This window comes from Callorhinchus milii, unplaced genomic scaffold (assembly GCF_018977255.1).
Source record: "Callorhinchus milii isolate IMCB2004 unplaced genomic scaffold, IMCB_Cmil_1.0 Scaffold3, whole genome shotgun sequence".
In the NCBI taxonomy this organism is placed as follows: Eukaryota; Metazoa; Chordata; class Chondrichthyes; order Chimaeriformes; family Callorhinchidae; genus Callorhinchus; species Callorhinchus milii.
Window position 1 is genome coordinate 82,618,722 of NW_024704744.1, and position 26,716 is coordinate 82,645,437.

The 26,716-nt window shown below is 39.1% G+C and overlaps 1 protein-coding gene across 5 annotated transcripts in view; it reads right to left on the minus strand.

Moving 5' to 3' along the window:
- The window catches only part of LOC103177957 (VRK serine/threonine kinase 2), a 144,147-nt gene that overhangs the window by 42,143 nt on the left and 75,288 nt on the right, over positions 1–26,716 (minus strand). For 3 of the 5 annotated variants that reach the window (XM_007892380.2, XM_007892378.2, XM_007892381.2), the window contains exons 1-6: positions 5,017–5,189; positions 3,363–3,544; positions 1,922–1,977; positions 797–866; positions 368–455; positions 72–180 (exon numbers count right to left, since the gene is read on the minus strand). In XM_007892380.2, coding sequence (XP_007890571.2) covers positions 72–180; positions 368–455; positions 797–866; positions 1,922–1,977; positions 3,363–3,498 — 459 coding nt within the window. In that variant the 5' untranslated portion in view covers positions 3,499–3,544; positions 5,017–5,189. Of the gene's footprint in view, positions 1–71; positions 181–367; positions 456–796; positions 867–1,921; positions 1,978–3,362; positions 3,545–5,016; positions 5,190–26,716 lie in introns of those variants that run through there. The other 2 variants (XM_007892379.2, XM_042332933.1) reach the window with 2 other exon arrangements.

Genomic DNA, 26,716 nt, shown 5'->3' on the forward strand with positions numbered 1-26,716 from the left:
TCAATAAAGATCTGGCTTCCTTTTGCTGACATAAATGAACTAAAAGTTACTACCATTTGTTTCACACTTACCATCTGAATGCTTATCTTCAAAACCTTTGCTTTACTGAATCGGTTTCCACTTTGTTGAAGTACATTCTGTAAATCTTGGCCCAGTCTGTCCATCACCATGAACCTATAACTGTTTGGAGAAGAAGAAAAATATAAGTTACAAAATATTAAACTGTTTGCATTTACGGTAGAACAACAGGGCAAATTAGGACAGATTGAAGCTCTTTGAGACGTCTTGAAGGTGTGATAAGGCGCTATATCAAATGCAAGGATTATAATTATTATTATTATTTCCACTACAACGTAAACCTCCTCACCTCTTTTCTTTGTATTTAGCTAATCCTGTTCCCCAGTAAGTCGGTATTCCCAAGAAACTCAGCTGGTGGTTCCTCATCCAATCCCTGACTGATAAAGAAATGTACAAAATAAACCTTTAAAAACACTTGCAATTTGGTTTTAATGAACATGGCAATATTAGCCCCGCCATTCACTGTGTGCTATTTAATCCAGTTATCTTTGTCGTAAGACTGCAATTATGTTACAGTAATTATTTGTCTCATTCATTAACTGCAAAATAAGGATGATGCTGATATATAGCACTTTACCCTTGAATATTCAGTCCTTCTAGTTTATATATAAAAAATAATTACTATGTATGAAGACATCACTTGGTTTACTCATTCACACAAGCTCTGTGCCACCAATACAATTTGTAATTAACATTCTCGCTCTTCACGGATACCTACTATGCTCAGATTTTGCTACCCTCTGATAAAACTTCAACTCTGTGAACAAGGGGCCATTTTCATGGTATTCCTGAAAGGAAGAATTAACTTTTTTAATATAGTATTCACCGAGAAAAACAGAAGCTATAAAAAAGACAAGCAAGATCATGAAACATACAAATACCGATTAAATTCAAACACCAATTTGTACTGAGTTAGCTAATCTCAGCCTAGTAAACATTTGGGATTCTTTTGTCATCCTTGCTCTGGATAGCCCAATTTAATATACTATCGGCTTACTGCAAAAGGGCTGCTTTACCATTTTATGCCAATGAGAACATGTTTCCACTTGACGTGGAACTGTTCACTAAGATCGATCAAGAGTGAAAAAAAATTCAACGGGACTTGGGCAGATATACAATTTAGGCGAATATACAATTTATACAGATCAGACTTAAGTGAGATTTACTGTACAGTATTTCTAAGCCAGATTCCTTAATAAAACATCACAATAAAAATTCTGATTGACATACAAGATCTCTGCTCAGTAAGTAGATCCTGTCGGATTTAAGTTCCCACGGGTCAGTGTGTAAGCAATCCCAGAATTCTGGGTGGAAGCAGGTTTACAGAACACAAAGTTTCAACATCGTCGATGATAAGACATTATTGTTAGCTACACAATGAACGTTAAATCTGTGGTACTCAGATTTGTTTAAAACAAATTTTTAACAAATTTAAAACTTGTTATGAATTGAACTAAGTAGACGTAAGCATTACTTTTGATTGATTAATTGATTGTAACTTGCATAATCTTTACTAAGTTATATTAATAATTATCAATTGATTGAAGAATTTGTGCTGGTCCTTACTTCACTGCAGGGTAAAAAATTTAAGAAAACCGTATAAGTGCAACGCATTTCCAGCTACTGAAAGAAATCCCCATATGTAGGACTCAAAGTCCTTATTAAGGAATCCTATTCTAAGAAATATTGCAAATGAAACTGCTATTGACACAGTTAAGCACTCAGTTAAACACTGTTGCTTGTTCCAAATTTACAAACTTGTCTATTGACCTGTGCAATGATATAGTCCTCCTTATGTACATGTTGAACGGAATCAAAGTTAATTCTCTGGACGAGCACTTACTACTTTAATGACGTGTACAGCATCATCACAAACAGCCCTCTCTGTAGCAGGAGCAGCTGGTGAGAAAGTTAAATAGAAAACACAGTCAGAAACATTAACAGGGAAAGGCATCAGTATTGTATTTGCTGCTTGAAGGTTGATAGCCTGGGATGGATAAAACTCTTCGATCTGATTTCATGAATCTATCTGGGAGCATGGCCTGGTCATCCATTAGGTACAATATAATTTACATTTATATAGCGGCCTTCGCAGTGGGAGGATGTTTCAAAGTGCTTTAAAGCTCAAAGAGATTAAGGGTCTTGATCTTCACTTTGTGAAGAAATGAGCAAGCATTCCAATTGCAATTAAGAGTTGCCCATAGGTCTTACTGTCTACGTTACAGATGATAAGAAAGAAAGCCTTCTGTTAAAAGTGTTAATTCCGGTACATGTAAAGATGAAATTTCACACGTCTTTTCATATCACTTGTCATATACCCAAAAGCAGACTCAATATTGGAATTCAAAAGCACAGAATTTTGCCCATAAAATATACTGGGCGAAAATTCACTTTACAGTATATTCTGGATGTATTCGGTGTCATGAATAAACTTGTCATGAATAAACTCCAAAACATTCAGCTTGTTTTGTGTAAAGCAAAAAAAAACAAGATCGAAACGTCAGTCAGCAAGATGCACACAGCAAAGAAAAAAGTACGTAATAAATATACTTGCATTAGTTCACTCTACATATGTTTATCTATTTATTTATGCCTTTTGATTTGATGTTTTAACTGCAGTTAGGCCAGCCTCTGGGCTGATTCTGACTAGTAAAGTAATGATATGATTCTACAAGTATTTTACGGCTAATTTAAATGAAACCAAAGTATAAAAATATTTTGTTCTAAGAGAGGAAAAGCACATCCTTCACATATTGCCAGTGACTCAAAATAAGAGTACGAGAAAGCAGGAAAATGCATCTTGTGCTAAGCAGATTGACATGTGCATTCACATTCTAACTTCCATTTTTTCAGTCAGAAGAAAACACCTCCACACCCTCATCACCTAAAGGGGTTCTCTTCACATCACTAAATAAACTCTGGCTAAAATAACAGGATGCATCAAGATTTTGTTATCGTCTGAGAAGGAAGATTTTAAGACCGCAGTGATCTTTGGTCTTATGCTGTGACCCAGTCTATCACAAACCTCTACTACACTCAAGACTGTTAACTTTATCCATTTACTGTAGGTAAATTTGGTCATTTGCTTCACAGCTTGCTGTGGGAGGGACATTGTTGTGCGCAAAAAGTCACTATGCTTTATGGTGAATCCCATTCAGGCGTTTTGAAACATCCTTCTGACCTGTAGGGTATAATGTTAAATGTGAGGATTATTATTATTAATAATAATAGTAATTTGGATACATTCGAGTGCAAGATTCACATAGCATGTTATTCTTTCTTACCGAGATATATCAGCCCACATCCGCCACTGCCAAGAATTTTTCCAAGTTTCCAACTCTTTTTCTGAAAATCATTCAAAACGTAGCCGGGTGGGAGAGGAACCGGTAGCTTCTTTCTTCCAGCACATTTAGGTGGCATCGTACCTGACAGGAAGCAAGGCTGGTCTCAGTACTGTAGATAACTCCTAAGACATAATACACAGTTTATTAGAGCCCAAAAAGTACTTTATTCAAATTTAACTTTCTCTTAACCTGCCCTGGAATCATTTCTGACTGGAACAATAGGAATACTACATGTGCAGAAACAGAGCAGCGGCAGTGTGTGTCGGATGTCAAACACACACAAATTTCACTTGGTTAGAAATATAAATTTCACAACAAAGAGCATATGACAGGCTACACATAAAGCTAAATGGGAATGTGACAACATCACAGTTTGCATTAAGAAAGTAGCAATAGAAGCTCAACCTTCATGAAGCGCAATGTTTCAATAGATCTAATTAAGCATGTGAGTTGTCGGATCTTGAATTCACATCCCCTTGGCAATACAATCCGAGGGGCATCTTGTATTTGGAGGTACTGTCCTTCAGATGTGACGCTAAACTGAGGACTCGCCTGCCTGTTCGGTTGGACATTAAAGTTGGGGGCTCGGTGCTCAGTGCAATGGCACCTTAATAAATTTATCCTAAAATGTATCCTAAAAATTAATAGTAATAATAAATCGATCATTTCAATCCATGACTCTTTGTGGGACACTGCTGTGCACAATTGGCTGCTGCATTTTGCCCCAAAACATACAGTCAATTCACTTTACAGTATATTCTGTGAAGCGCTTTGAAACATCTCGAAGACGTGATAAGGCGTTATTGCAAATGCAAAGATTATTATTATTATCACTCTTCTCCCTTTCCCTGCTGCAACATTGCCCGACTCCATCACTGCCTCAACCCTCAGGCCGCTGAAACACTACTCCCAACTCCCTGCTTGTTGGCTTCCCATCTCTTCCCGGCACAAGCTGCAGATCATCCAGAACTCCGCAGCTCGTGTCCTCTCCTGCACCAGGCTCCGTGACCCCATTACCCCCATCCTCACCTGGGCTCCACTGGCTCCCCATCCCCCAGAAGATAGAGTTCAAAGTCCTCATCCTCACCTTCAAGGCCCTCCATGGCCTTGCCCCCTCCTACCTCTCTGACCTGCTCACCCCTTATCAACCTGTCCGCCCCCTCCGCTCAGCAGACTCTGGCCTGTTCCACGTCCCCCACACGGTCTCTTTGCCCCACCATCGTTGGTCAGGCCTTCAGCCTTTCTGCCCCCACCCTCTGGAACTCCAACCCATTCCCTTTGCCTCTCACTCCCTCCCTTAAGGCACGTCTCAAGATCTTCCCCTTCGACCTTGCCTTCAGCCGCCCTCCTACCCTCACTGCACCGCCCCACCACCACCCACCGGCTCAGGTTCTAATCCCTAACCCCTGACTGTTCAGCGTCTTGTTGATGTCCTTCCGACGCGAAAGGCGCTTTACAAATGTAATTTTGCATTGTTTTTTCCCCTCTCCCTCTCCCTTTAGACAGATATCCCAGCTCACTACGTTTAAAAGAAACGCGAGTTCCACTCTTACACTATCCTGAAAGCAGATGATTTTCAAAGCCTGACCTTTACCTTTTCATTTGTGTTTGGTTACTCGTTGCTGTTAAAACACCGTTTTTATGTCTGGGGCATTGCAGGGAATCTGCTGCAATGTAACCGTAACGCAATAACTTGAGTTGTTTGCGAAAAAGAAAAGTAAACTTGGAAAGTCCCGAGAAGTCACGTGGAAAGAGAGAGAGAGAGAGAGGGAAGGAGAGGGAGAGAGAGACTGCGTCACGCTGCTCCCAGGCAGCTGCTGCAAAAAATGTGACCAGATTAACTGTCTGTCTGGTGGAGAGGGCGTTACATTAATAAAGCGAGCGAAGCCCAGACTGGTAGAGGAGGGCCCTGTGCTGTTTTGCATAGGATGGGCGTGCACAGGAAACACAAGCAGCTGCATTGTTACTTCCTCAGCTACACTACACACATCGGGGTTTAAATGTGGGACATCTTTATTCATTCTATTCTTTCAATGCTCCATCTAACTTAACACCGCAATTCCCATCTGCAACTTTGTTCCGCGATGGCTTTTTAACTTCCCAGGAGGAGGTTTAGCTTTCCAGGCACTCGTAGGATCAGGAGTGGTCTTGAGGATTGTTGTAGTGTTTCGGATTTCACCCACCCTACCACCCATTCAATTTAGTTATAAGCGTTTGACTGGTTTCTTATACAGGGAGTTTTATACACCACCATTCCCGCCCCCACCCTTATAATAATACTACAGTACTTCCATTTGACATGCTGCCCGCAAAATATACAGTCAATTCACTTTACAGTATATTCTGCATTTGATCTAGAGCTTGATCATGTCTTCAAGACGTCTCAAAGCGCTTCACAGAATACACTGTAAAGCGAATTGACTGTGCATATTTTATAGGTGAAATGCGGCAGCCAATTGAGCACAGCAGCGTCCCACAAACCATCGTAGATTGAGTGACAAATTTATTATTATTTTAAATATTTAAAACAATTATTATGCCCGGAAAAGCAATTCACCAATCGACTAACAACCGGGTTCCTACTTATTGCTAGGTAAACAGAGGCATGTGGGGTAAGGAAACTTGCCCAACTTATCGACCTTCCGGGAATCGAACCCAGGTCTCTCGCTTGCGAGGCGAGTGCTCCAACCACTGAGCTACAGGACTCCACATAAACTGGGAATTGGGAGTATATGAAGGCAGAATTGTGGACACATTTTTAAATGCATATAATGAAGTTTATCAGATGGAAATATAATGTCATTTAAACTGCCTGAAATAAAAGCATTATGTAGGCAGAATGAACAGCGTGCAGAAGTAATGATCCAGTTATGGTCCTGTGTGCGCACAAAATTAACTGAATGCTCTTGAACTGGCCTGATTAGAGACATCGGTGTCCCTGAATTTAAAGAAATGGATAAGAAGTGTGAGGGAATTCTCCCCTCACCTCTGCCTATTCTAAATCAAAAGAGAAAAATAACCCCTCTTCCTTCCTCTCCCCACCCATGGCTAAGAGTTGTCTGTAATACCTTTAGGGAGCTAATAGAATTACAAAGCACAAAAAATGAGGACACTGTGTATTTAACTGTAATTAATGCTGTTCATTCATGCGTATAAAAGCAGAGTTCACTGCAGCTCTCTGGAAGTGATACTAATGTATGAATGCACTGACTGCTGTACAGTTTTATACCACCTGAATAATAATAATAATGATAATAATAATAACAATAATAATCCTCGCATTTGTTATAGCACCTTATCACGTCGTTGAGACATCTCATAATGTTTCACAGGATATACGGTAAAGTGATGCGACTGCGTGTATTTTTTGGGCGAATGATATCAGCTGTGTTTGTTTAATAATAATAATAATAATCCTTGTATTTGATATAGGCTTGATCACATCGTTGAGATGTCTCAAAGCACTTCACAGAATACACTGTAAAGTGAATTGACTGTGCATTTTGTGGGCAAAACCGGCAGTCAATTTAGACCAGGAAGTGAAGGTTACCGAGGATTCTTTCCTTATGATTATTGTTTCAAATGTCATGTCAAGAAAGGTACAAATGGGGGCATTGACCTCTAGTGCCTAAAAAGGGGGAGTGGGGGTAGGAGCTGAGTAGAGAAATTGGCTGTCTGGCTTTCAGCCTATCTGCTCCCACTCTCCGGAACTCCATCCCAGAGTCCTCACGACTCGACCCTTTCCTCGCCTCCTTCAAGGTCTGCCTCAAGATCTTCCTCTTTTACCACCGTTTCAGCCATTTGGAGTCCTGTAGCTCAGTGGTTAGAGCACTCACTTTGCAAGTGAGAGACCTGAGTTCAATTCCAGGCAGAGGGCGAAACCTTGGGCAAGTTTCCTTACTCCACACAGAGCCTAATAATAATCCCTCCAAAAACCAAAACAATAATTAAATTGGTCATTTTCATTTTCAATTTTCATTTTCAATCTACGACTGTTTGTGGGACATCGCTGTGCGCAATTGGCTGCCGCGTTCGCCCACAAATATACAGTCAATTCACTTTACAGTGTGTTCTGTGAAGCGCTTTGGGACGTCCTCCCGACGTGAAAAGCGCTATATCAAATGCAAGGATTATTATTTTTATTATTATTATTATTATTATTATTATTATTATCTTTCTCCCCCTCACCCCCTCAGCCCCCAGCCCCCACCCCCCCAGTTCGGGTGCAAAATTTAGATGGCCCAGCGCCTTAGGATGTCCTTCTGATGTGAAAAGCACTAATATAAATGTAAATTTGCATTCCTTTGTTTTGTACACAATTAGCTCACCGGGGCTTGAAATGCACAAGGGTTGGGAATCGATAACTTCATAAAATGCACACAAATGGAAGAAAACATATAATTTCAGTTCAAATCAGGCTTTCTCTCGCTCAAAGAGAGTCTCATTGTAAAATATTGAAGTAGGTGAAGCTAAATGACCTGGTCTTTAATAATGATAATAATAAACAATAATAATAAATAATAATAAAGCCGCAAAACTAGACCAAACCCAACAGCAATGTGCTTGCCTCCCCACCCCCAAGAGGACAAAAGTTTCTGATGAAAAGGAACAAGTTACATCCCTTCCAGTTCTGAATTTAAACAGATGAGTTTGAGCCTGAGCACGTTCTCTGTGTCTCTCCAAAAGGTGCACAATCGTAAACTGATAGCAGCGGCACCTCGTGTGTTCCTGTGCAGGTTATAGCGGGCAAACGTTTGCAATAGTTACGATAAAGAAGTCTCTGTGTTCTCTTTTCAGTGCGTAAGAGTCTTCAGCAAGGAAGCTGAGGATTCCACGTGAATGCAGAAGTTTTTTTTAAATGTATATTTATATACTTGTTTAGTAGGTAATTACAGTGCTGGGATCCAGAAATTTTCAGAAGTCAGAGGCAGCATTCCCCCATCTCAGTCATTGTCTAAGTATATGACACCCATTTCCAAAAGGTTGTGGCACCATTTTCTGTGACTGGTCCTATGAATGAGATCACTTAATTGTAATAATTAAGCAAGCACCTAAGGATATCATCAGAGTGACCCACCCAAACCCAAGTCCATATGGTTTGAAAGAGATAATGAGCAAGTTAATGTGCTATGTCCAGGAGTAATGGATACTGGATATGGATGACAAGAAGCTGTAATTTGCCAGGGTTTTGAATGATAACATTTTCCAATGTAGATGTGTAGCTCTATTACTTCGCCATTGATAACGAGGTCAAAGTATTAACAATCTTAATGTTTCAGAACAAAAAAAAAGTGGAACGGCAGCCGACATCACTTACAATGTTAACTTTCGAGAAAAAAAAATGTAAAAGGGTTTTCAGGTATGAAAAAAAGGCAGAGTAAAAATATCTAAATGTCACAGCGGTCTGAATTTTAAATTGTGCAGTTTTCTACAATGACCTCACCGCTTAGGAAATGAGAACTTCTTGCTAAGATTCTTGAGCATGAATTTGCTGCTAATGAGAGCCAAATGCTTTCTACTTTGAAGTACGGAAAAGAAACATGTACAGATCACCAGCATTCTGCATTATGTTACATTTGTTAATACAGTGATTGCAATGTATCAACATGTTAGAGTTAATAATAATAACAATAATACTTGTATTTGATATAGTGTCTTTCACACCTGGAGGACGTTTCAAAGCACTTCACAGGATTTACTGTTTTTGTATAAAAAACAGTTTTTTCTGGGTTTTGTAGACAAAGGTCATTTGTAGAAAATACAAATGTTAAATACAACTGTATTGAAATGACAGTTCCTCACCAAAAAATATTTTTCTAATTTAGAAAGGTACAGCATTTGCACTGTCTAGTATTTTATATAAGTAGAAATGTAATTGTCATGGGTGTTATTATTAATGGGTTATTCTGTGCTGTGCAGCAAATTTGTTGATGTGTAGTAAACGTATTCTGCTCCCTTTGATAAGTTCAGCGAATTTGTCCCTGTTCAATTTTAAATAAATGTAATGCAATTTTAAAAGTATGATTTAATTTTACATTTGTAATGCTCTGTTATTTATAATTTCAAATTGCATTACAGCTACTTATTAGAGCACAGGGACAAATTTACTGAACCTCTTGAACAGAGCAAAATAATGCTTAGATGAATGGGAAGGGAGTTCAATTAATTTGCTCATGTTGCAGAAAACCCCCAATGTTTTTAATCTTTGCTATGTTCGACTTACATTTCTGTCACTAATAATAGATAACTTAATATAGGCATGGATGTTTTGGTGAGGAATTTAGGTGTAAGACTCATTTGTTTCTCTATTGAAAATAATCAAAATGCCTGCAAAATACAATCACTGGACGTTATTGTAAATCCTGTAAAGTGCTTTGAGATATTTCAATAACATGATAAAGCACTATTAAAATGAAGGATTATTATTAGTAGTAAAACACAAATTAACATAGCATACTTTCACAACCTGTTCTTTCTACTGTGACCTCCCGCATTCATTCAGTGCCCCGCATTGTGCTGTTCAGTTTGAATTCTAATAAATAAACCTGTATGAACTTGCAGCGGGTCAAGGTCAAATAATCTTAGATAAATCCCCTGGAGTTATCAATCGCTTGTCTTTTGGGACCAAGAGAAATTTCACAGACCTTTTATTTCTTTAGAGTGTTACTTTGGAGTACTATTTGCCTCCCCGAGACATTAAATAAACTAGCGAGACCCAAGAGGCAATATAAAGTGTATGTAGGATGGTGGCCAAAATGGATTCAGTGGGTTGAAAGGCCTTTTCTTAGGGTCTTAATGGCTTAGTTCTGTACAATCTTTTTCCTTATGTGGTGCAGCCTTCAGCTTGCTAAGCAACAAGACCTTAATTCTTACACTGCCTCAGAACGTGGAATTTATGTGCATAATTAATAAGACAAGTTATTAAATATATAATAAAAACAAATCTAATTGTTGCAATAACATCAATGGTAAATCGTTGTTTTTAAATGTTTATGTCCCTCCTTGATATTCGCACACAGCACAGATCCCGCACGAGTTAATGTCAGAGACAAACATTTCATAATAACCTTATATAATTTACCAGAAAAAAAAGCCTCTGCATCCAAAATCTTTAAGCATCATTAAATCACAACATAAAATTGTTATTAAAGTTTTTAGAAATTTACAATTGAAGAAATTTGAATAAAATGAATAATTTAAAAATGATTTTTTTATTGGATTGATTGCTGCCACTTACAGCATGACTGCCAGACATCTGACCACCTCCGTGACATGAATCTGTTACCTACAGTCTTGTCAATTGGTACTTCACATTGCACAAACATATATTTGCACAATTTTATATTGAAGGGTAGAATAAAGGTGTTTGCTCCTCTTTCTATTTACTGGGTTAAGGCTCTAATGGGCACTAGGCACCCTCCTTTGCATCATTAAAACTGTAACTGAAGTCTTATCAGTCTCACAGATCTATACAGGTAATCATAATAGTAATAATCCTTACATTTGGTATAATGTCTTTCTCATTGGAAGGGTATCTCAAAGCACTTTACAGGATATACTATAAAATGCAGTGACTGTGTAGTTGCAGTGTCACTGCTTGCTTGTCTCACTAGCCTTTTGGCCTCACAGGTTATGTGCTCCAATGGGGAGCACAGTTTTCTCTTTCAATTCTCCCTTCAGTAAACCATAGCTTTCCATTTTCCTATCATATGAGAAATATTGATGGAATCACAATCGTTCACATCATTTGAACGAGCTGGTTTAGCATGCTTAGCATACTGTTAAAGAACTATTTTAATATTATTTTGAATTAAAAATCTTCAAAAGTATTAAAGCAGGACTTCAGCTGGCACATCTTAAGTTTCTCAATTATAAAAACCCTTTGATTTCTGTACTGTAACTGGGTAATGATTTCCCTAATACAGCAGGTGCCAAATCATTTTTTTATGTTCCAATCAAGTATGAATAGCAAACACACTATATAGTGCAATTGCAAATCATATAATATGAATCTAATGAGCAATAACAAGCAAGTGTTTTGTCGTTATTGAGACAACCACTGAGATACTAATAAACATTCATTTTTGCCATTTGCAGCAATCAGCAACTAGGATTCTTTTTTTCAGCCTTAAATGTACCCAAAAGCCCGAGGCGAAGAAAAACACAGGAGCCCTGAGTCAAGTATCACTTAGCCATCTTCGCAAATGAGGGGCAGTGGGATGCCTGGCTCCTACCAAGATAACTAAACGCTGTGAGCAGTACTGAACACCCGCATTCAGAATATGCCCGTCTCAGGATACAAGCAGTTTCCTTCTCAAGTCTCGGTGTGTCAACCGCACAACTGAATAAGTCAATCAACCATTAAAGGAACTCACGTGCACATATTGTAATGCAACAGTACCCAGAACACAGGAGAGCTGGTTTGAGATGTCACTCCCTTGATCTGAATTATACATTCAGGACAGACAACACAACTATCGTCTCAGTACTGGGGAAGACACAAACGGGTTGAAGAGATAATAACAATAATAATCGTTCCATTTCATATTACACCCTATCACATCTTTGAAGCGCCCAAAAGGCTTCAAAGGATTTTACTGCGTAGTTGTACACAAATACAACAACCAGTTTGCACACAGTGATGTCCCACAAAGAGCCATGAAGTCAATGACCCATTTTATCTGGGGGGATTGTGGGCTAGGACACCAGGAGAAACGTCCTCCACTTTTTAATTACTGCCATTGAACCTTGAATGTCCTTCTGAACAGGCAGTTGAGAACAGTTTAGCATCTCATCAGAAGAACCTCTAACATTTCAATGCTCCCCCAACATTGCACTCAAGTGTCAGCCGAGACTAAGGTCAAACCCAAAACCTTCCTGATTCAGAGGCCAGTGTGCTATGAAATGACACCTGGCGCAAGTCATGTCACTGAATGAATCCATGTCCGCTTTCACTCATGCCCAGTTGATAATGCTGGAACGAGACTAATATAGCTTCCAACAGTAAGAGATTAAGAGCTGTAAGCCTTGCTTACATTCCTGCTCCTATATCAAGCTGTAGTTTTTTTAAATGTTATTAAAGAGTTTTATTTGTTTGTTTGTTCCTCCGAGCCTTTTTACAAACTTTAACAAATTTCAGGTCATATCATACGATTCCCTAGTTAAGAGAATCTCGCAGTTCGATATTCACAAACCAGGAGACGGGGTTGGTACATCAAACCCACTTTTCATCAGTTAGAGAGAGTTAGTTGCAGCCTTGATCTCGGCAGTTTTAACGTTAGCAAAGAAGCGATTGCATGCTCAGAACTTCAAAACAGAGTGTGTTTGTTTACAGCCCCAATGCGATTCGATGGAGGACGTATAAATCAGGTTTTCCTCTCTATATCACTGTACGGCTGGGCTTGGCTCCCAGCAGCATAAACACAGCATTCCCGGCTTGAGGATGTCAGAATGAAGAATGGACCCTCGCAGGTTTATAACGCTCCCCTGCGTGTAGTGATAATCACCCACAATGTAATTGTAATATCATTTGTACCGTTACTGTTGATTTGAGGAACTCTTCCAGTTTCCCCAACTGCCTCCCAGGACTGGCGTCTGTAGATAAGTGACGCTGGTAAGATTGGCTGAGAGCAGTGCTCTGACTCCCGTCCAAACTGATAACAGCATTTCTGGGAGGCACGGTTAACAATCTGACCACCAGATTAACATTCGCAGACAGGTTAGTTGTCATGAGGCTGGTTTGTTCTGTGCATGAGCTGATGAATAACACAGGAACAAGATTTCCCCCAAAGTGAACTCTGTTCATTAGACTACCGCTTCCGCTGCTACTAGTCAGTTTTCCTTGTTTTGTGCGGTGCTTTTATTATTATAAACCCAATGATTCCACTGTTCGGTTTATTGTCACTTACGTGCTGATAATCTCCTTCTCTTTGAAGTCTAGATTGTTTCTTTTATTTCCCTCCTGGCTCTTTCTAACTAGGAATGCTTGCAGTTCAGCCACACTGAGTTTGTTAAAACAAAATGGTAGTGGTAGTTACCATGATTGAATGGCGGGGCAGGCTCAAAGGGCCGAATGGCCTACTCCTGCTCCTACATGTTATGTTATGTTACGTGAGGGTTATCAGTGATATTTTACCACATCTTGCACTTGGCTGCTGTATCAACACTCCAGTACAGTGCTGGGGGAGACTTGTGTTGTCGGAAGTGACATCCTTCGGATGAGATGTTAAACTGAGTTGTCGTCCTGCCTGTTCAGGTAGAAGCTAAAGAACCCACGGTGCTATTCGAAAAGAGAAGAGAGTTTTTCCTGGTGTCCTAACCAACAATACATCCCCAAAGAGAAATTGGTCATTCACTTCATGGCTGTTTGTGGGATTTTGCTGTGTGCAACTTGGTTGTCGAGTTCACCCACACCCACTCAGTAAATCCTGTGAAGTGCGTTGAATCAACCTCCTGACATGAAAGGCACTGTATCAAATGCAAGGATTTCTATTTCAGGGGGCTTTCCAAATTTTCAACATTTCCAAAAGCTCAAAACCAGACAAGCATTGCAGCTTGCGAAGTATTGCATAAATAAGGTAAACAGAACTTTGGAAGATAGTATTCCCTGAAATGTTCTTAAAATACAAAATGTACAATCCTATTAAAAGTACTGATCATTTTTCTAAATTTCATATCAGTTTCCACCTCTCTTGCTATCATTACGTAATTACAACACGTTAAGAGTATTATGTTGCTGTGCCAAATTGCAGCACTTTAAAGTTACAATTTAAGCAGATAGATGTGACTGCTATAAACCAGTCAACACCATGCTGGCAATTCAATTAATCTGTCCCACAGTCATCACAAAGTAGGAACTTTTATTGTACCACACTGTATCAAAAAGGCAAGTTCTTTCCTTTAATATTTTAATGAACACTGTAATGTTTAAACCCACACTGTGTATTTTTGTACTTTATTTGTGCTTAAGCCTTATATTAAGATATTTGCTATTCCACATAATAGAACCGCTATTCATTCCTATGTGGGTGCCAGATACTCAGTGACAGCGCTGAAAGCCTTACACTATCATAGCAGACACAGTACTTTGCAAACAAGATATAGAAGCAAATTGGCAGCTTTCAGGATCATATTTTACCCCCACATTTTTTAATTGAATTTCAGAGTGAATCCCACAATTTTTATTTGCAAACCAGAAGTTGCTGTTTGCACAGTGGCTTTCAGTTTACAAATACTGCATGTCAATCCCATACAATACCTGTAAAGGTGTGTGTCTTATACCTTCTCCTATGCCTGAATACACACTTGGGGCCAATTTGACAAAGTCGATTGCTAAACCAGACTCCAGCACTCTAAACCTTTGATAAGTGCACACCTTTGAGATTGCATCTTTGTATTTTCTCATGTCTGCAGTTCTTTTGACTTCAGAACAGAAGCAATGATACCAAAGAAAGCAAGGTTCTGTTGCAGAGTAAAACCGTGACCCTATTGTTAGTTTCACAAAGTTTCCGGCCTGTCACTAGCTTCTCATTAATATCAACCAATTTGTATTAGCGGAATTGGGTTTGTCAGTTTCTAACCATTGCTTAATAATTACCATTGTCAAACATTCATGTTCCTTTCAAGGACTAAAAACTATAATACCAGCGATGCTTACATTTGACACGGTGCCTATAACATTAAAATGTCGCAAAGCGCTTCGCAGCATATTGTTGTCATGTGTAGTGACTGTATTTGTAGGCAAACCCAGCAGCCAATTTGCACACAGAGAAGTCAAGAAAAAAGTCATGAAATGAATGTCCATTTTTATCTGGAGAACTGATGGTCAGGACACCAGGAGAAACTTCCTTCTCCTTTCAAACAATACTATGAGTGTTTAACTTTAATAATAATATATTAATAATATAATATATCTTACATTTTGCTATAGTACCTTTATGTCAGGAGGAGGTCTCAAAGCACTTCACAGGATATTTAATAATAATCCTTACATTTGATATAGCACGTCTTCGAGACATCTCAAAGCACTTCACAGAATATATTGTAGAGTGAATTGACTATATTTTGTTGGCAAAATGCGGCAGCCAATTGCGTACAGGAGTGTCCCACAAACACTCGTGGATTGAGCGAATTTTTTTTAAGGGATTATTGTTATACTGTAAAGTGGAGTTACTGCATGCATGTTGTAGACGAATAGACTGACCAGAGCTTGGTTTAATATCTATTCTGAAGGACGGCACATCTGACAATAGCTTGCTCCCCCAGCACTGCATTTGAGCATCAGCCTAGAATGTGAGCTCTGACACGGGACTTGAACACACGATCTTCTGACACAGAGGTGAGAGTTCTAACAACAGTACCTGATGTATTTCAAGAAACATTTTTTGAGTGACGTATTACAGTGCCAAGATGGGACTATCACGCACCTTGGGACATCCTTCCAGCGTGAAAGGCTCACTACATAAATGTAAATCTTTATGTAATAGCTTGTAGATATGTTTATATATCAAGGGGGACCCTTCAGCTGCACTGAGCTCCAGCACATGCCAAACTCCAATTCTCCAAATAAGGGAAAGAAACACCATGCATTTACACAAGTTGTGCTCATACTTCATCTTGAAGTGCGCTGTCCATTTTTTGCTGCAACTTTTATAGGTCTATTTTATATTGAAATTTATAACCAAATAAAAGTACAGGTTCATTGCAATAATTTATTAACTGATCGTCATCCTAGTTCTAAATCATTTGCCGTGCTCCGGTTGGTTGGTTTTGAATATAGGAAATTGACCTGAAACTGACAAGTAAATGATCTGCCATCTTCAAATTGCCACAGCAGAACAGCAATAGCTAAAATACTGACATTAATAGGAATGTTGTCCTTTAGGCTTTCCTGACAAGACATCTCTCAAATGGCAGACAGCTGGAGTTACTTGTTAGTGATCCCAGTGGAATCACAGTTTCAAGAACTCTATTTTCATGAAGTCAATAACCTTGCTTTCTTTGTCAAATAGTTTAAACCTACTCGACAACTCGGAAAACTCATTGTTCCGGCCTGCTTCCATTGAAATTAAGTGATTTGGGATGTCCAGCGCCTTGGGAGGTCCTCCCGACATGAAAGGCGCTATACAAATGTAATTTTGTTGTTATTGTTGATTTGTTCTCAAAACCTCAGGATGTTTGACTACATGCACAGAATTCCCAAAAAGAAGTGTCTGCCACCCACATAAAAAATATCAGCCAGTTTAGTGGTTCGTTCCCACGTTTGGCTTAGTAATGAAAATGCAAGATGGTATTTATCTTTGTACATTTTTAATGAAGAATTAATTTGTGTTGAGGAATTCCTCAATCATGATGATAAAATAGTTCTTACCTCTTATGTTTTTTGGAACGACTCATCCAATGAACTAGATTGTGGGTTCAACCTCCATGTCACATGTTCTACATTTGATCTAAAGGTCAGTACCTGACTCTAGACTTAATCTATTAATGCAGCATTTCAGAGCATCCAGAACATGGCAAATTGTTGTATTCAATCTTCAGTTTGAAGTTGGTTTTCTGTAGTTTCTTAAAAGAACCCACAGAAAATCTGTATCAAAAAATTAAAGCTGTACATAAGCATTTGCCAATTTCTGGGCACTAGAAAACTAAATGGAAGTTGAATCTTAACTTGCTTTACGCTATGTTATCAACTGTCCGCTCCCTCCATTTGGCAAGCATACTCCATGTCCCCCACCCTGTCCGCTCCATAGCCTTTCTGCCCTCATCCTCTGGAAATCCATCTTGCCCCCGCCATTGCCTCCTTCAGGCCTGTCTTAAAATCTTCCTTTTTGATCATGCCTTCAGTAATCCTCCTACCCCCATCCTCCCTGCTCTCCATATCTCTTGACTGCAACACCCAGCTTGGGTCTAAACCCTTCACTGTCCAGCGCATTGGGACATCTTTCCAACATGAAAGGCGCTGTATAAATGCTGTTTATTGTTGTTGTTGTTGTATGTTTGTCACATGACTTTGTAAGTGTAAACTATGCATAAGTGGAATTCTCCGTCTTGTTTGGATACTCTTAAGCACGGTGATGGGTTTCCGTATGTGTCAGACATCCGACTGACCAAACACAAACACGATTTTGTTAAATGAATGTACAGACGCTCTTTCGTGAAGGGAGTGGAGTGGCACTTTAAGAGAAAAAAAAACACTCTAATTCTTTACAATGAATGGAATAAGCTTACACGCAAGTGCATGGAGTGTGATTTTATATATTAACTTTTTTTTCTTTTAAAAGAAAGCCTTCCATTATGTTCTTGGGTTCTCTTCAGATATTAAGTTACTGAACAACAATCTCAACACCACAGGCATTAATCGGACTGAATATGAAATTAGCTCTTACTTAACCTACGCACATTGAAGTGGCCTGGATTGTACAAACAATGCGTGGATTTATTGAGAGCAGCACTGGTTATTTTCCCAACTCTTCGGTGTGAAATTTTGTACTATCGATGTGAATCGATCACATTGGTCTGAGATGCTTCCCTGCGTAGAGGGCTGGAGCGCGCTTTATAAGTGCAAGTTGTTGTTGGTGAATTCTATCAGTGCAGGGAATTGGAGGGTCTCTCCACTTTGGGCACCTGGTATCACTGTATCATTTCCACACAAACAAGTGTTTTCTTCAGAAAGCCTTTCAAATAAAGCCAGAATGAGGTATCATTTTGTGCGTCAGCTGCAGATGTATACAACTGTCCAGACATTGCTCTGAATGAAACAATCATATTTTGTTTGGAAGTGTGTGTGGAAACTCTAGTAACAATTTTCATACCAAGGCCATATGATGCTTTGCATGATTATACTGCATTAAACTTCGTGTCATGCGTTCTCCCCAAAACACATAATCACCATACTTTAAAGTTGTATTATGTGAAGCACTTTGGGACATCAGCCTGACATGAAAGGCACTATACCAAATGTAAGGATTATTATTATAATAATCAATTCATATTCCTTTTATTGTCATTCAACTTGGGTTCCAAGTGGTTCTAAATACATTATGTCTTTTACCATTCCTCTGAATAAAATATTCAAACCTTAAATTAATTTAGCTATTTTGCCTTGCTCCTTGTTAAAAGTTATCAGTCATATGACATCCTTTGATATTCACTAATATGGATCATTAATCAAGATTGGTTTAAAATGAACGAGTAAGCTTCTTTTTTCATGAACACTTGAAGCTTATTCATCGGTATTGTATTTATTATAATAAAAATAATCTTGAAGTTTCACAATCTTCAATGTCTCTTTTAAAAGAAAAATGCACTTCCTATTTCAAGTGATCAAGTTTCAATTGGGATTAAGCTTCACAATGTAGACAGTCCAAATATGCACTGACCACACTTTACGGTGAATCAACGAGTTGATAAGGCACTATGGCAAATGCAAGGATTTTAATTACCTTCATGTGAGTACAATACAATGTAGTATAGACATAAAGACTATTAGTTATTAAACTAAAAGAAGTCTCCGTCATGTTTTATTTTCTGAAATGGCTTTTATTTTAGAAAAACAAGTGACCATATTTTCAAAGGCTCTTCAAAAATAGAAATTGGTTACTACAATAACAATAAGCTTCCGTAGTTTGACTGGTCCATAGAAATTGCTTTGTAAACTCTGAAATTGAATTTTCACTGTGAAATTCTCCTTGCCTTTTACTGAAAGGCATTTTGCACAAATCTGTTTTTTGACAGTTTTTGTATAAGCTGAGCATAATATGCACCTATCAAGTAAAGACACATGAGTTTAGCAATCAGAAACGAAACCTTACAATAACCTATATTTCAGTTTGATTTTGTAGAGAGGTCTCATAACTATCGAGTCAGTTTTAATCATGAATGGAGTAAATTCCCTTCTTGCTTCACCATACCACATTAAACCCCTTCCTCCAAAACAAAAACCTTTATATTCAAAATAAATCCCAAACTCCCTTAAAATCATTAGCTCCATTAAGCCAAGTTAGGGCAATGACATGAAATGCCTTTGCCCACTGTGAATATGACCCATGCCAGCAAACTCTACTTAAACAGCCACAGTCACATTTACCAACAAGATTAAAAACAGCACTAAAAGCCATAGGGATCCTATGTGAAAACAAGATGATATTAAGACCTCATTAAAGACACTTTGGTCAACATGTTTTTTTTTTAAGTTAGCTTTCTGGTGAAAGAAACTCATCTGTTTTACTTCATAAGCATTGCTCTGCTTTTACAATGCTCATAATGAAAGTTACCATGTCCCACAAACTGCGATGAAGTGAATGTCTGATTTTATCTAGATGGTGGTTGGCCAGGTCATAGGGAGAAACTCTATAAGTATTGCCGTGGGATACTTAAAGTTCATCTAAACAGGCAGGATCTCATCTCATTTGAAGGGCGGCATCTCCAACAGTGAAGCACACGCCCATGCCTGTACAGGAGTGTCAGCCTAGACTATGGATCAAAGTACTTGAACCAGTTCTGCTCTTTGAGACTGACTGACGGCAAGTCTTACAGGTTAAAAGGAGAGCAGGAGAGTGAATCTCTCTGTTCTCAAACATTGAAACATCTACTAGTTACAACTTCAGACCCAATTAGAATCGGAAGATAATGGACAGACAACAACTTGAATGTTTACTGACTTCTCCTTTACCAGAAGCAGAACTCAAAAAAAAAATCAGAAGATACCTCTCTAAAGTGGCCAATTTATAGGATTTGGGTCATCAGTACTCTCATAGATCCTCTGAAAGAATCTCACAAGATCATCAGAAAGGTTCGGATAAAGAAGACCCATTTGATCTGATGCTTTCAGAATTACCCACCTCGCCTGTGCTCCCCTCACAGCCTCAAGCTGTTTTTTTAAAAAAAATGAGTCCAGTGCTCCGGACTCAGCAACTCTTCCTGGTTAACTCCACATAGATCTGTCCGCTCCCTCCACTCAGTGGGCTCCATATCCCCCGCCTGGCCAGTCGGCCCCGCCATTGGCGGTCGTGCATTCAGCCTCTCTACCCCCAGCCTTTGGAACTCCATCCAACAGTCCCTTCGCCTCGCTCTCTCCCTTGCCTCCTTCAAGGCCCGTCTCAAGACCCTCCGACCATGCCTTTGCTCACCCTTCTACCCCTAACTTCTCTGCCCTTCCTTGTCCTCCTGATCTCAGCCCCCAGCTCGAGTCCAAATCCCTGACTGTCCAGCGCCTTGGGATATTCTCCCGATCTCCTGCTGAGGGCTTGCCTCATTTGCTCGTTCTCCTGGATGGCAAGCTGGATGTGATAATGCACAAAGGACACAGAGGCTGGATCTGATTGAGTTACTGAATAAGGTGATGAAATGGACCACTTAATAAAAAGGATTGTGTTCTTCCTAAATCTAAGTTTGTACAGTGCTGATTAATACAAGTTTTGCTGTCACCTCGTATTGACATGCTGTCACATTAGTACATAAACTCCTGTGATACATGACATAAAGCATTCTCTTTGACAATAGCCAGTTAAGGCATTTTTATGACATGTACTTTGTGAAAGTGTGCAAGGTAGTCTGTAAGATGCAATCAAAACCCTAAGGAACAATACAACCTAAAATAATCATTTTCTCTCAGGAAATGACTTTTAATAGTCTTAACAAAAGAAGCTGCTGAAGGCTGGAGGTGGAATGAATTGATAGTAAATGGTCTTGCAACCTCAGGTACGTGCTGCACTAAAATCCAGCCAAAGGTGTCAGCCTAGCTTATTTCATAGCACTGTTGTCTTTGAGTCAGAGTATTGTGGGTTCAAGCCCCACATTGAGATTTTGAGCTCACAATCCAGGCCGACAGTTCAGTGCAGTGCTGGGGGAGATCTATCGTATAAGAGGTGCCATCCTTTGAATGAGTCATTAAACCGAAGTTCATCTTAATGACTCATTATATTGAAGATGTTAAAGATGTTGTGGCACTGTGTAAAAAGGGAGATTGTCGTGGTTGTCAATTCCACCAACACAGCAATGCCCCACAAACAGTCAGGAAGTGAATGACCAATTTTTTTGTGGGGGTTTTATTGGCCAGGACACCAGGAGAAACTTCCTTTTCTTTTCAAATCGTGCCATGGGATCTTTAATGCCCATCTGTACAAGCAGACAAGACCTCAGTTGTAAATCTCATCCAAAGGACGGCACCTCCAACAATGCAGTACCAGCCTCGTCTGCTCCCAAAGTGGAACTTTGACTGACTCAACAGCAAAAATGCTACCAGCTGAGCCAGGCTGACTGGCTGCATATTGGATTTAATGAACTACAGTGAGCAGTAACAAGAAAGACCCCTTAAGTCTAAGCTATTACTTTTTTGTTAAAATTGGCTCAAATGTTGAAAGTTAATATCCACTGAATGCAATGCATGGGGCTAATTGGGGCCCTAATGACAAAACATAATAACCGTGCCATAGCAACAGTGTGGATGTGACCGGCTTTGTTGGATTAGAGCTCTGCTTCTGATAAATTAAAAATCACATCAAAATGTTTTCATAAAAAAAAACGAAATAAATGATTTGCAATCCAAAGCTGCTAAAGACTGATACTTTCACGGAATGTAATGCATTGTGAACAGTCAACACTACACTGTAGGCAATCTAGCACTGGAGAACTGAAGTCTACCTATTATAAATGTGAACCCCACTGTTGAAGTAGAAGCGTGTTAACCCTGCTGTCTCTCTCTGGCTTTGTATCTGAGTCTCTAGAAAGCTTTAATAAATGGTCCAAAGTGCAATTATTTGATATTACTTTCAAGGTACAAGGAACGGTAAAAGATGTACAAGTACAAATATGTAGAATGCTTTTTACTGGACGTTTTTCATTCTTTCAATGCAAATTGTGGGGGAGGGGCAGGAGAGGTGATCTCTTCGAAACCCATCACCAATGTTTTGGAAACTTAATAGTGTTGCTACTGACTACGGATTGGATTGGAGATCACACTTCTCTGGGTCTTTACATTACCTTTATTTCAGACTATAAAACCTTTTTGAAAATCCAACACAATTTTACATCCAGAATAAGAGTTACATGAAATGTTATTGCAGTACTAAAATATTATAGGATTCTTATCACGATATTCATATTTTGAACTATCAATGTATTTGCAATGATTATAACAATTTTTTGGGGGGATTCATAGGTTTATAAGAGAAGCTTTCTGAGCACTAACATCTGGAGTTCTGTGAGATTGTTTTGTCAGATGGGTGTCTGACATATGTGGAAACCTGTCGTCTTGCTTAAACCACATTGAGAGTTCCACATATTTATGACACCTTCACATGGAAGTCCCTGTGTACTGGAATGAAATGCAAACTCTCTCCTCAGAGGGATGCATCCTGCTTACCCAATTCCCAAAACAATTAATTTTTATTTAGCAATTATATTTTATAAATTATTTTATTGATGAATTATACATTATTTATAAATTATAAAAGATAATTCCAGACAGTACTGGTAGAGGGTGGGAATACCAGAGTGTGCATTGGGGTGCTGCTGGAATGCAGACAGCCAACACGGTATAGTTTGCCAGTGAAAGCATTGTTTGGCAAGCTTCCTGCTGCTTGTCCAGCTAGGACCACCCTACCCATTTTGGTTTGCAGAGGAGCCGATCGGGAAAAAATACCTGTTCCAGTGACTGGTCTGTCCTTCCAAATCCTACCAATGCACCAGGCTAGCTGTGCTGCCATCAGCAGTGACCTGGAATACTACGGACCTGCCTGGCTCAGGAACCTGATTCACCACAGAGGGTTGACTCAATTCTGACAGTGAATCCTGAAAAGCTGAAAGTAGGCAGCTCAACTTTGCACAGGGCTGTCCTCCTGCAAACTCAAAAAGATTTGCTGCTATAAGTTATAACTTCATCTGAAACCCTTAAGATTTATGCTGCACAATCATTCTTGGGTAACCATTATTTCTACATAAAACTGGGATAATTTCTTATGAAATAGGCTCATATGCGATACATAATTCTGTGGAATAAGTAGCCTTTAGGGAAATTCTGGCAAAATGGCCATATTATTTTAGGTCACTGTAACACTAATAAAGTACCAATGATATGTAGAATAGGAATGTATTAGTGATCTGCAAGGAACCCGGGTTTCCTATAGGATATACATATACTGTATGATCAGCATAAGGGTTCTGTGATACAATGCATCCTTGGCTGTCAACATTTGCATGCATAAATCCGTTTATTGGCAATGAAGGCCTGTAGCTCTGCATAGGAGACAGGGAGAATTTTATGGGACGTCTGCATAATCCTTTGCTCCCAATAAGACTTGGTTGCTGGACACGCAGGAGACATGTATGCAAGGCATTTAGACTATTCCCGCCCTGATGGAAGATGCTCTGGGTATCCGATGTGTCCATCTCAGGACGCACCAAAAGCCACCACAAGGGCAAGAGGTGGATTTAAGTATCAACAATAACAAAATTGCATTTGTATAGAGCCTTTCACATCAGGAGGACGTCCCAAGGTGCTGGGAATCAGGCAGCTTTGAGACTTGAAGCGATGATCCCAGGGCTGTGAAGTAAACATCTTAACTACTGTAATTCCACATTGCTGAGAGCTATTTTCTACGTATCAGGGCTCACTCATCAGAGCATGTAATTGTAGCATGAAGAGGGGTTTATGAAAATAGATATATGCACCTGGTGTAACAAAGTAAATGAATATAAAATATTCCTCCGTTTCTTTAAAGTGGCTACTTTTAACTTTCTTACATGTCCCTTTAACTTATGCGCTTCCATATTATTTATGCAAGTGTTTAGCAGCAAGTGCCAGATTTATGTGGAATTATACTATTTATCCCAGGATGATTAAAGTGTTCAGTGGTGATTGCTGCTGTGCAGTTAAGTTTAGAAAACTGCACAGATGGAGATAGCATCACATAACACCTTAAATCACACTCAAAGAACCTGGTATAAGATAGGCTTCCGGATTGAAGTAACAGATCTAAAGAACTTTAGCAGCTAAGTCCAGTTGCTGCTTCCCCATTATGTCTCTTTGATGATTAAGTAGATGCAGAATAGGGTTTTGCATGCACAATGCAAAGCCCTCGGAGGCTGTCACACAATCCTAACCTGCCATCTAGTGCACGCATGGAGACAACGAAAACAATTCTGCTTTCACTGATAAATTTACCCCCTCAAATCCAACCACTCTGTTTGCAGCCGTACTAGTCTTAGTGAGAAGGAATCATGGTTTGCTCAATGCTCCGGTATCTTTATTTGACTTGAACTTCTCTAGTATTTATTTAAAGAGAAAACACTCTAATTATCTGCAGTGAATGACTATCCCTTCCCGTCCTGCTGAATATCCGCATGCTTTGAGAGAGAAAATATCCTTAAAGAAGATGTCGAATTGTACTTTTTAAAAAAGAATTCTAAGCTACATTTCTTGAAATGAACTTGAAACTGATAATGGGAGAACCTTTTGTTTTGTTGGTACTCTAGTTGGAGATCTTTATTCTTACAATAATAATCTTTGCATATGATATAACACCTTATTGCATCATCTCAAAGTGCTTCTCGTGATTTACTGTAGTGTGTGGGGACTGTGTATTTGTAGGCTAATATGACAACAAATTTACCCATAGCAAAGCTCCATAAACAATTTTATCAGGGTGATTGTTGACCAGCATACCAAGTAAAACTCACTTTTTTTTGAATAGTGCCACAGGATCTTTAACATCCACCTAAACAGGAAGACAGCACCTCAATTTAACATCTCATCTGAAGAACAACTCAGACAATGCAGCACATCACCACCCTAGACTATATGAGTTCAACAACGACAACAACTTGTATTTGTATAGCGCCCTTCACACAGGGTGGCATCTTGAAGCACTGAAAATTCAAAGTGCTGATGTGGGTTCCAAGGCTGGCACATTCTTCTGATAGCCAAAAAATAATGCATCAAATAACAGTAGTGGATAAACGTGCCGCGGTTTGATATGTTCATCGAGCAATTGAAAATCTTTAAAGCTGTGGTATCAGTATTGGCTTGCGTGCATGGGTACCACTCTTTGCTAACAAAGTCAATGGGTTATTAAGGAGCCCAATCAACCAATAAATGCTGGCCTGGCTCATGGGGATCACCTCAACTCAATAAAAAAGCAAAGGCTCAAAGGGAGAGTAATGATGATCTCTGATGATTGTGAGTCCAGCTTTATTTCTTTCATTAAGCTTCAGCCCTAAAGTTGGGCACATCATCTGAGAGACTCAACTGAGGTTTATTTCCTGTGCATTATTAGCTGTGATTATTACAGACAGAGGGAGCTATATTTGTTTGGGTTTATGATTAAAAATAGATAAAACAAAGCAGCTTCATGTGGAGGACCACAACCTCAATATAACCAGTAATGATACTTGGAATTTAAAAAAGTCTTCATGTACCTAACTCTTCTTGTACTTAAAGCCAGCAGATAAGGGAAATGGCCATCCCTACAATGTATTGCTGAATATTGCTTAAGGTTTGAACTTAGTTGAAATTTGAAGGTAAGAAATTCTGCCTGGGTCTTGTATTATTTGTTAGCATTTCGGAGTGTCCGAAATTTTAATTCTTAAATACTATGTCCACTTTAAAAACTAGAGAAAAACAGCTTTAAAGTTATTAGAATACAATACCATTTACATTTATATGGCACTTTTCACGACGGGACGACATCTCAAAGTGCTTCATAGTGCTGGATGGGCACCCAAATTGGGGTCGTAGTTAAGAGGGACAGGGAAAGAAAAATTGACCGAAATTGCGATCAAAGAGGTATGTTTAGAGATATGCTTTTAAAGAGGGGAGAGAGGAGATAAGTCATAGGGACTCGGGGATGGAGCTCCAGAGAGTGGGGACAGAAAGTTAGATTGAATAGAACAGTTTGTCAAATGCTGGATGCTCTGAAATGCCAAGAAAACAGAGCAAATCAAGTATTTAACGGCTATAAGAAAGGACTGTAAATCCTACCATTTGTTTTGTAATGTTAACAAAAGAATACATTTCTGAGCTGTTAATGAACCAGAATCTTTGTAAAGTTTTACACTACCTTTAGAATACAGGTTTGGAGTAAGTTGTTACTGATTGACGATTGATATTTGAACTAACCTACTTTAAAAGCCAGGTTGAAGTCATCTTTTACTTCAGCACTAAAAATTGAACATAATAAATACAAACACTTTTGTGGCTTAAATATTTTCATCAGCAACATAATCGTTGACTCCTGATGCCACGATACTTAATATACAATAATACAGAAGTCGAATTGCTTTACTTTAAGGAGATTCCA